We start from the raw sequence: 12564 nt of genomic DNA on the forward strand, positions 1-12564 counted from the left end.
ATAATAACTTTTTTATTTTTTTATATTTGTGCAGTATTTAAATTTCAGGACATTGTTTATGTTCTATATTAAAGCATATGTATAAGAAGATATATTTTAAATTCATTATAAAAGTATATTCATTTTTACAATAATGCTCATATGAATGCTATTAAGGATAGCAATTTATGCAAAATTTTATTATATATATACATGATAAAAATTTTATTAAACCCCCCCAAAACAAGATAATTTATCTAACTACCATAAAAGTATATATTGTTCCATATTAATTTTAAATTGATATTAAGAATAATAAAAATATTTTTGTTTACATATAATTGCTGTATATAGGATTAAATAATGTATTACCTATTTTAGTATATATATAAAACTAATATGATATCCCCTTAACCTAGAGATTATCAATTATATTGCATCATAATGGATAATGATATAGTATATACATTTTTTTATATTATATTTCCTCTAAACTTTATTAAGTTTTATTTTAATAAAATTTTCTTAATACATATTTTTATCATTTTTTTTAAATGGTTTCTTAGTGTTCAAACTTTGATATTTTGAGGGATTATATACCCGATGAATTAGGCGGTACACCAAAATCTGAACTTAAAAATATTAGTAATTACAAAAATTATTGCCCTAATGATAACTGCGATACTGAACTCGAAAAAATTACGATTGGATTTTTATGGTTACTTGAACAATGTTTTTCTACATTCATAAATAAAAATCATAATGAAAATAATACTAATGCATATTTTATATATATTATTTTATGGTTAAGCTACCAATTAAATCAAAGAACATATTACAAATCCACCCCAATAAACGATTTTTATAATGAACATGTAAAAAATAGTGATAAATATAAAAGTATTTTAACTGATTCCTATAGAATTGGAAATCTTAAGGAATTCATGGATGAACAATATTATTTACTGGATATTAATATTGAAGATCTGTCTAAATTTTATGGTGCATTTAAAGTATTATGTGAAATGTATACTGGATTTGAAGCAAACATGTCAAATTGCACACAATGTTCGGATAAAGCTAATCAATTTGTTGAAAAATGTAAAGATCTTATTAAAAATTCTGATATTACTAGTAATAGTTCCTATAATGAACTATTGTCTACTTTATCAACTGATTATGATAATTTTAAAATTTATTGTAATAACAAAGGTGTTAATTGTGAAAATTTTCCAACCCTTCCAACATATTCACGAAGATCAGTAATAAAAAAGATTATAATTTCAATTGCATTTATATTTGTTGCAGTAGCAATTTTCTTTGGAATTGCTTATAAGGTAAATAATAAGGAATTAAAAAATGATTTTCATTATATATATGCAAGCATTAACAAACAAATCGTATGTTTCTTAACATTTTATATTAGTATTCGTTATTTGGATTTCGGAAACGAGCTCTAAAACAATATTTAAGAGAAAAAATTAAAAATATAAAGAAGAGAATGAATTATTAATATATGATTTGAAGAGAGTGACTATTTCAAGAACGTAATAATGATTTATATATTTTAAGAAACTGTCTATTGGGGAATAAGTAATCTCTGCATAATTTTTATATAGTTTTTATGTTGTGGGGCAGGGTTGTGCTTGCGAAGCCCACATTGGGTTAGAGTTTTATTTGCATTCATTTTTTTATAATTTGAACACTAATTAAAATATACCACCCCGTATTTTTAATCACGATATGAAGTTCAAAAATTCAAATATGCAACCAAAAAAGGGGCATTGCCATTAATATGAAATAGGCTATATAACATATTTTATAAGTTGTAATAATTATGTCTAATTTGTTCATATATATTAAATGTGACAATATTATAACTTCATATTATATATTTTATTTCTAATTTTTGTCTAACTATACATAAGAGCACTTATTATATATTATATAAGACTTGTTAACCCAGAGTTATACTGAGTCATGAATAACCCAATATATTTTTTTTATTTGATGAAAATTTTATTTAGTAAAACTTATGATTTTTATCATATTTATTTTGATTCAAATCGTATTTTTATAACCGAACAATATAGTAATTTTATATATCAGAGTATAAATTATAATTCGATTCATATTGAATATTCCTCTATATTATAATATACCTTCAGGTTAATTAAACATATTACCAATATACAATATATAATCATAAAATATAGATTTACAAATATCGATAGAGAATCGACATTATAACATTGTTTATAGATATTAGTATGCTTTTAACATTTTAGTAATACATAAAAAATGCACTATATATATATTACAATAAATTTATAAATAATAAATATATATAATACTCATTTTTTTCATTTCAAAACTTTGCATATATGTTAATGTTATAATTTATATTGATATAAATAGTTCTATATACATTAATTTATTTACTATAAAGGTATAGCATTAGATTAATCACTATTCATTTTTAAGTTTTATAGTTTTGTGATATAAATAAATTACATTTAAAATAGTTAAAAAATAAAATATAAGTATATTAATAAATTTTCATATCATATTTTGTTCCAATAATTATAAATAATATAATAAATATAATATCGTTATCATTATATACCTATACATATAAACTAATAAAATATTATACCAATAACTAATATTGAAATATTGTTTTATTGTGAAGCCTTCATATAATTAAATATTAATATTAATTTTATCGAAAAAACGCATAATAATACATTATAAAGGTATCAATGTTATATATAGTTTAATATTCTAAAAAAATGGATAAATAGAGAAAAGATTAAAGACTCAATGTTAAATATCTTTTTATTATTCCATATTAAGATGTATTACATTGTCATTGTTTAATGAATCATCATTTTTAAATTTAAAATAGCACTGTTTTATCATAAAATTAATAAAATATCGAATTTTTAATAAATTGTTTGAATGGATATACATTGATAACTATAACAATAAAATATATAAGATAAAAATGAACAATTCAGAGCATTTAACGAATATTTATATAAATTGATATATTAAAAATGAAAATATATCTTATCTATCTCCTACTAAAGGGTAATATAATAACCTAATCAAACATAGTTTTATATTATACTTTAAAACTTGCATCAATAGTTATTTATGTGCTAATATTTACTATATATTATTTTAAAAGCAATCTACATTCAAAGGATTATTTAAACTTATAAATAGATTAATAAATGCGGTTCAGTGCTAATTTCCGTTTTAAACCGTGGAAAATATGTGCAAAATATATTATAAAATTACATAATAAGATATTTTTCTAAATTGAATTATATAGGAATAAAAATAGTTATATTATTCATTAAAAACAATATTAAAATTATGTACATGCAATTAAAAAAGGGAACAATGTAACTTATTTTATAAATGTTATAATTTTAGAAAAGTTTATATTATATATTACAAGAAATAAGTATATAAATATTTAATATATTTTAAAAAATTATATTTATATACCTTTAAGGATTATAGTATTAATACAATTTTTTATTTTTTAGATTTATACAGTATTTAAGTTTTAGAATTGAAATCATTAAAGCATAAAATATAAATGTATTCCTTTTCTATGTTCAAGCATACTTTAAATTCTTTATAAAAGTATATTCATTTTTATAATAAAGTTATACCAGATGTTAGTAAGAATAGCATTTTTTGTATAAAATTCATTATATATATATTTAATTAAAATGCATTAAGCAACCCTCTATTTAAGGTAATTTAGCTAATTATCATAAAAAGGAATTCGACTTTTCTTTAGTAATAATATTATTTTATTATGTATAATAATTTAATTATCGAAAAACATATAATATATTTAACTACAGACAGTTGTTATATATAGGGTTAAATTATTTGCGTCACATATTGGGGGCATCGTATATAAAAACAGCATGATTCTACTCAATTTACAAATTAAAAACAAAATTATATCACAATGAATAAGAAAGTGGTATATGCATTTTTTAATAATAATAAATTCCTTTACATTTTTTGATATTGTATTATATATAAATATCATTAAACTTTATTTTATAAGAATTTCATTAACGTATATTTTTATTATACTTTTTTAAACGTTTTCTTAGTGTGAAAGGTTCAAGAATGTTTGGACGAATTTTACATATGAATCGAGTAATAAAAACTATCAAATTAAAAATGATAATGATTTCAAACAGTATTGTAGTAATCAAAATTGTGTTAATGAGCTCGAAAAAATTAGTGCTGGATGTTTATATTTGTTTAATGAATTCTTTAAGGATTCTTCTGTCTTTAATTCTGTTGCAAAAAGTAACATCGATATTGTTGAATACATTATTATATGGTTAAGTTATATGTTAAACCTAAAACCACCAGGATCTAAGAGCAATTTAAAACATTTTTATGACACAAATATAAATAATGATAAGTATACAAAGTCTATAGACAATGTTGAAGGCTGTAGTAATTATAAGGAACTTATAGATAAAACAAATCTGATGAATATGGATATTAAAGATATATCTAAATTTTATGAAGTATTTAAATTATTATGTGAAATGTATACTGAATTTGATGAAAACACGTCAGATTGCGCGAAATATATAGCAAAATCTAATGATTTGTTTGCAAAATATGAAAAACTTAAGATCGATTCTAATATTACTAATAATAATCTTGGTTGTAAATTATTGTCTACGCTGTCAAATGATTATAATAATTTTAAAATGAAATGTAAAGATAGTTCATCCTTTCCAACAATAGAAAAAAAACAAACTTCTGCACAATTTTCTGAAGATACATCATCAAGTTCGTCGATAGTAAGCAAATCGGTTCTATTTTTATCGGTATTAGTTGCAATAGCTATTTTTTTAGGAATTTCTTATAAGGTAAATAATAAGGAATTAAAAATTTTTTTTCATTATATATATGCAAACATTAACAAAAATATCATACGCTTCTTAACGTTTATATTAGTATTCGTTATTTGGACGTCGGAAACGAGCTCAAAAACAATATTTAAGAGAAAAAATAAAAAATATAAAGAAGAGAATGAATCATTAATATATGATTCGAAGAGAATTACAATTTCAGGAATAGTAATAATGATTGATATATTTTAAGAAATTGTCTATTGGGAAGAATTTTTGCATAATTTTTATATAGTTTTTATGTTTTTGGTTAGGGTTAAGTATTATATTGTATTTAATTTTTTATAACTTGAACACTAATTAAATATATGTACCATCCCGTATTTTTAATTTTGAGATGAAATCTAAATATGCAACCAAAGTACTGTATTAATATGAAAAAGTAAACATCACCATTTTTCATAAATTATAATATATGTAATTTAGTGTTCATGCCGATTTAATATGATTAAAATAAAATGTCTATATTGTATATGTTAATATAGATATTGGCTATATATGAAACCGTATTATGGAATATCATAATTGCCATTATATAAGCCTTGATAACCCAGAGTTATATTGAATTATGCATATCAGAATGTTTCGATATTTTATGAAAATTTTATTTAATAAAACATATGATTTATATCATATTTATTTGATTTAAATAGTGTTATCCAACTGGACTGTAATAATATATATTCATAAAATATCGATCGAGAATCGACAACATAACGTTATCTATGAAAGGCATTTTATGCATCTAACATTTTTAATAATAAAATAAAAATATGCATATTAATAAAAAATTAAATCATAGATATATGTATATTATCCTTTTGATTTTCGACTATATATAGTTTCATTTTATGCTAAAGTTTTAAATTCAAATAATAGAGATCGTTTTATATATATTAATTTATTTACTATAAAGGTATAACATTAGATTAATTAATATTAATTTTTAAGCTTTATAGTTTTGAGGTATAAATATATTACATTTAAAATAGTTAAAAAATATAAGTATATTAATAAAATTATGTATCATATTTTGTTCTAACAATTATAAATAATATGGTAGATATAATTGATTGTTGTTATATGCCTTTATATATAATCTAATAAAATGCTCCACTAATAGCTAATATTAAATATTATTTTATTGTGAAACCTTTATATAATTAAATATTAATATTAAATTTATCGAGAAGGCAAATAATAATTAATTTCTTTTGAGCTAATAATATTTTTTATTAGGTTATAATATATATATTCACAAATATATAATTTAAATATATTGTTATTGCGAACTAATATTTATTTTAAAATACTTAATTTAAAAACAATGAAACAAGTAAATTACTAATTGGTTTAAAGTACCCCTCGTTACTGCATTAATTATCGCATTGTACTATACAGTGATATAGCAGTAACACTGATAATAGTAATAACAATAGATAACGTATTAAATGCGACAAAATCATTAAATTCATTTGATTCGAATATGTTGATATATATTAATTATATATATTATTAAAGGTATGATAAGATTAAAATTGTATGCATACAAGATCAAATGAAATATTATAACATTTATTTAAGTAAGCTTTAATGCAATAGCATTAGACTAAAATTACCAGGAAAAATAATATTAATAATTATAGTTTCCTTAAAATATAGTTTATTATAAAATATAAAAGTAAATTATATGTTTAGAAAAGTAATAATCCTAAGTTATTTTTAATGTATACATTAATTGAAAATTTTAATGGAGAAAATATAAAGCATAATTAAACTATGTAGAATATGTAAATCATATATAACTACAGCCTTGTCTTAAAAAAACATACTTCCCTTATCTCTCCTATCTAAAAGGAAAATATAACAACCTAATACACATAGTTTTCTATTATACTTTATAATATCCATCAATACCTATTTATGTGTTATATATTTAATATTTAATAAGTATTATTTTAAAAGCAATATACATTCAAAGACTTATTTAAGCTTATAAATGGCATAATAAGTGCGGTTTCAGTGCTAATTGACGGTTTAAACCGTGGGAAAGATGTGCAAAATATATTATAAAATCACCCAATAAGGTATATTTTTAAATTGAAGTACGTATGAATAAAAATAATGTTATTGGAATGTATATATATTAATTAAATGTAATATTAAAATTATGTAATTTGGATAGAAAATAGAGGATGCAACTTAATTTGTAAATGTTATAATTTTAATAAAATATTGGTATATATTATAAGAAATAACTATATAAACATTTAGTATATTTTTAAAAAATACTATTCATATACTTTTAAGGATTATAGTAATAATAGTATTTTTATTTTTTAGATTTATACAATATATTAGTTTGGGGGAATCATTTATTAAAACAAAAGATATGACTTCGTTTATTTTCTATATTAAAGCATATGCATAAGATGATATATTTTTAATTTATTACAATGTTACTTTAATTTTTATAATAATTTTCATATTAATGTTATTAAGGATAACAATTTATGATAATTGTATTATATATACATATGATAATAATTGTTTAAACAACCCCAAAATAAGGTAATTTATCTAATTATCATAAATGTATATATTGTTCCACATTATCTTTAAATTGATATTAAGAATAATAAAAATATTTTTTTTTACATATAATTGCTGTATATAGGATTAAATATTGTATTACTTATTTTAGTATATATATAAAACTAATATGCTATCCCATAACCTAGAGATTATAAATTATATTCCATCATAATGAATGATACTCTGGTATGTATACTTTTTGATATTATATTTCCTATAAAATTCATTAAGTTTTATTTTAAAAACATTTTCTTAATACATATTTTTATTTTTTTTTTAAATGGTTTCTTAGTGTTCAAACTTTGTTGTTTTGGGGTATTATTTACCCGACGAATTAAACGATACTGCAACATTCAATTTTGATGATAATTCGGATTTCAAAAAGTACTGTTCTAGTGAAAACTGCAATACTGATCTCGAAAAATTTTCGATTGGATTTTTATGGTTACTTGAGCAATGTTATTCTGCATTCAAAAATAAAAGTCATGATATAAATAGCATTAATGCATTTTTTATACATATGCTTTCATGGTTTGGTTACAAATTAAATCAAATAACAGGACAAGGTTCCACCAAAATAAACGATTTTTATACTAATAATATAATTAATAGTCATAAATATGATAATTTTACAAATACTGCCTATAAATTTACAGAAATTAAGGATTTCATGGATGAACGAAATTATTTGATGGATATTAATATTGAAGATATGTCTAAATTTTATGATGCATTCAAATTATTATGTAATATGTATGGTAATATTGCAAAGAATCAAACGGGCGGCATACTGTTAAATAATGCGAATGATTTTGTTAACAAATATACAGAGCTAAACAATAAATATAATAATGAAGTTGCCCCACATAGTCAAATATTGTCTGTTTTATCAACTGATTATGATAATATAAAAAAGAAATGTAACAATATTCCATCCCTTCTAGAGAAAAAAATAGAACAAACTACTGTAATAAAATCTGAAAATAATTTTGAACAAACTTCTGCACAAACATCTAGAGTTACATCAAGTTCGCCGATAGGAAACAAATTATTTACATTTTTATCGATATTTGGTGCAATGGCATTTTTTTTAGGAATCTCCTATAAGGTAAATAATAAGGAGTTTAATAATATAATATGTAAAATCTACTTTCATTAAATATATGCAAACACTAACAAGCAAATCATACGTTTCTTAACATTTTATATTAGTATTCGTTATTTGGATTTCGAAAACGATCTCGAAAACAACATTTAAGAGAAAAGCTAAAAAAATAAAAAAGAAACTGGATAATTAATATATGATTCGAAGAGTAGTGACTATTTCAGGAATAGTAATAATGATTTATATATTTTAAGAAACAACCTATTGGTAAATAAGTAATTTTTGCATAATTTTTATATAGTTTTTATGTTGTGGGTTAGGGTTAAATGTTATATTGTATTTAATTATTTATAATTTGAGCACTAATTAAATATATATATACTATACCCGTATGCTTAATATTGAGATGACGTTCAAGAGTCCAAATATGCAACCAAAAAAGGGACATTGTTATTAATATGAAAGGGGTTACATAACATATTTTATAAGTTATAATATATATAGTTGAGTGTTCATGCCGATTTAATATGATTAAAATAAAATGTCTATATTGTATATGTTAATATAGATATTGGCTATATATGAAACCGTATTATGGAATATCATAATTGCATATTACATAAGTCTTGATAACCCAGAGATATATTGAATTATGCATATCATAATATGTTTCTTTATTTGATGAAACTTTTATTTAATAAAACTTATGATTTATATCATATTTATTTTGATTTAAATTGCATTTTTATAACCGAATAGTATAATAATTTTATATATCAGAATATAATTATAATTTGATTCATTTGGAACAATTGCCTACATTATAATATACATTCATGTAATTATTATATTTTTAATATTAATTAAACACACTACTAATATATAATAGACATTCATAAAATATCGATCGATATTCGACAATGCAACGTTATCTATAAAATCTTGTTATGTTTCTAACATTTTTAGTAATACATAAAAAATACACTATATATATGTGTATAATAAATTCATAAATTATAAATATATATAATACTCACTTTTTTAATTTCAATAATTTACATTTATGTTAAAATTATAATTTATATTGATATAAATAGTTCTCTATATATTAATTTATTTACTATAAAGGTATAATAATATATTAATCACTATTAATTTATAAATTTGATAGTTTTGAGGTATAAATAAATTATATTTTAAAATAGTTAAAATATAAATATATAAATAAAATGTAATGTCATATTTTTCTATAATACTTATAAACAATTCGGTATATAAAATTAGCGTTATTGTACTAATATATATAATATTGTATCAATGACTAAAACTGAAATATGTTAATTTGGGTTTAGGGGTTTATGGTTCAGGGTTTAGGGTTCAGGTTTATGGTTCAGGGTTTAGGGTTCAGGTTTATGGTTCAGGGTTTAGGGTTTGTGGTTTAGGGGTTTATGGTCTATGGTTGTTCGAGCAAAATATTAATATTGATAGTTTAAAGAAAAATCTGAAGCATTTATTATATATATTATGATATGGTTAAGTTATATGTTAAAGCTAAAGAAAGATAGGAAAATCAAAAAGCTAAATGAATTTTATGAAGCGCATATAAAGAATAACAGTCATTATACTAATTGTAAAAAAATAATAATAATTATGATGATTGTAGTAATTGATTAAAAAATAAAACGGGATATAATAATTTTAAGGAGTTTATAAAAGGAAACGAATGTTTTATGAGTATTAATATTACAGACATGTCTAAATTTTATGGTGCATTTAAATAATTATGTAACATGTATAATGAAATTGATGCAAACAAACCAACATGCAAGAAATATTTAGAAAAAGCTAAGGAATTTGTTGCAAAATATAATGAACTTAATAACGTTTCTGATATTACTGAAGATAGTCCATATTATAAATTATTGTCTAGATTATCAAATGATTATAATAATTTTAAAAATTATTGTAATATAAAGTTGATTGTAGTGATATTCCATCCATTTCACCGATAAACACAATACAAAATCCTGCACAAAGTTCTGAACCGAGTTCTAACATCACATTATCAGGGTCAGCACTAGTAAATAAATTAATTATAGTTTTATCGATATTAGTTGCAATACCAATTTGTTTGGGAATTTCTTATAAGGTAAATAATAAGGGATTTGTAAATTATTTTCGTGATTACTTATATGTGATTATCAAAAAATATATAATATGTTTACCATTTTTATATTAGTATTCGTTATTTGGATTTCGAAAAAAATGTAAAAAAATAAAGAAGAAAATTAATATAAGACTCGAAGAGTAATGGCTATCTCAGGAATAGTAATAATGATTGATATATGTTAAGAAATTGTCTATTTGAAAATAAATAATTTTTTACCATAATTATTGGGTATATAAGAATAATTAAATAATATAATCAATAATATATAATTTTATATATGTATAGTTATAATATTTTTGTACTCCTTTTGTATAATTTTTAAACAGTTTTTATGTTGTGGGTCAGGGTTATGTTTGTGAAACTCACATTCGGGTTAGGGACAAGTATTATATTTAATTTTTAATAATTTTATAATATTTATTGGTCTATAAATGTTGATTAAATATATATACCATTTACGTATGGTTAATCTCTAGATGAAGTCTAAATGTGTAACCAAAAAAGGGGTACGGGAATTAATATGAAAACGACCACATCACATTTTTTCATAAATTATAGTATATATAATTGAGTGCTCATGCCGATTTAATATGGTTAAAGTAAAATATTTGTATTGTATATATTAATATATATATTGACTACATATGCATTCATATCATGCTATAATTCCTATTATATAAAATTTGTTAATATGTGGTTACATCGAATTATGCATAACGCAATATGTTTCTTTATTTGATGAAAATTCTATTTAGTAAAGCTTATAATTTGTCTACAGTTACTTTAATTTAAATTATATTATGTCAATTGAACTGTAATAATAGAATTATATATGAGGCTGGGTATGAATTATAAGATGATTCATTTTGAATATTCATCTACATTATAATATACCTTCAGCTTAATGGGAATATTTTTATTGTTAATTAAACATATTACCAATATAGAATAGGTAGTCATAAAATATAGATGCATGGAATACCGATCGAGAATCGACAATACAACATTATCTATAAAAGATGTTTTATACATCTAACATTTTTAGTAATACATAAAAAATACACTATATATATGTGTATAATAAATTCATAAATTATAAATATATATAATACTCACTTTTTTAATTTCAATAATTTACATTTATGTTAAAATTATAATTTATATTGATATAAATAGTTCTCTATATATTAATTTATTTACTATAAAGGTATAATAATATATTAATCACTATTAATTTATAAATTTGATAGTTTTGAGGTATAAATAAATTATATTTTAAAATAGTTAAAATATAAATATATAAATAAAATGTAATGTCATATTTTTCTATAATACTTATAAACAATTCGGTATATAAAATTAGCGTTATTGTACTAATATATATAATATTGTATCAATGACTAAAACTGAAATATGTTAATTTGGGTTTAGGGGTTTATGGTTCAGGGTTTAGGGTTTGTGGTTTAGGGTTCAGGTTTATGGTTCAGGGTTTAGGGTTCAGGTTTATGGTTCAGGGTTTAGGGTTTGTGGTTTAGGGGTTTATGGTTTAGGGTTCAGGGTTCAGGGTTCAGGGTTTAGGGTTCAGGGTTTAGGGTTCAGGGTTCAGGGTTCAGGGTTTAGGGTTCAGGGTTTAGGGTTCAGGGTTTAGGGTTCAGGGTTTAGGGTTCAGGGTTCAGGGTTCAGGGTTCAGGGTTCAGGGTTCAGGGTTTAGGGTTCAGGGTTTAGGGTTCAGGGTTTTAGGGTTC

The 12564-nt window shown here is 21.4% G+C and overlaps 3 protein-coding genes and 1 pseudogene across 3 annotated transcripts, besides 1 other annotated feature; all 4 read left to right on the forward strand.

Moving 5' to 3' along the window:
• Window positions 1-423: 423 nt before the first annotated feature.
• Window positions 424-1492, forward strand: PBANKA_0944061 (BIR protein; the record flags this gene model as incomplete). Its single annotated transcript, XM_034565058.1, has 3 exons — window positions 424-438; window positions 546-1316; window positions 1406-1492. 3 exons carry the CDS (start codon window positions 424-426, stop codon window positions 1490-1492), a joined length of 873 nt encoding a protein of 290 aa, XP_034421793.1.
• Window positions 1493-3976: 2484 nt separating this feature from the next.
• PBANKA_0944081 (BIR protein) lies at window positions 3977-5082 on the forward strand (the record flags this gene model as incomplete). Its single annotated transcript, XM_034565059.1, has 3 exons — window positions 3977-3991; window positions 4128-4907; window positions 4996-5082. 3 exons carry the CDS (start codon window positions 3977-3979, stop codon window positions 5080-5082), a joined length of 882 nt encoding a protein of 293 aa, XP_034421794.1.
• Window positions 5083-7715: 2633 nt separating this feature from the next.
• On the forward strand, window positions 7716-8822 carry PBANKA_0944101 (BIR protein; the record flags this gene model as incomplete). The annotated part of the gene is made up of 3 exons (XM_034565060.1): window positions 7716-7730; window positions 7837-8652; window positions 8757-8822. 3 exons carry the CDS (start codon window positions 7716-7718, stop codon window positions 8820-8822), a joined length of 897 nt encoding a protein of 298 aa, XP_034421795.1.
• A 1351-nt stretch (window positions 8823-10173) lies between these two features.
• PBANKA_0944121 lies at window positions 10174-10960 on the forward strand (annotated as a pseudogene).
• Window positions 10174-10960: a sequence feature (PIR protein, pseudogene;~BIR protein, pseudogene).
• Window positions 10961-12564: the final 1604 nt, after the last annotated feature.

Source organism: Plasmodium berghei (assembly GCF_900002375.2).
Source record: "Plasmodium berghei ANKA genome assembly, chromosome: 9".
Classification (NCBI taxonomy): Eukaryota; Apicomplexa; class Aconoidasida; order Haemosporida; family Plasmodiidae; genus Plasmodium; species Plasmodium berghei.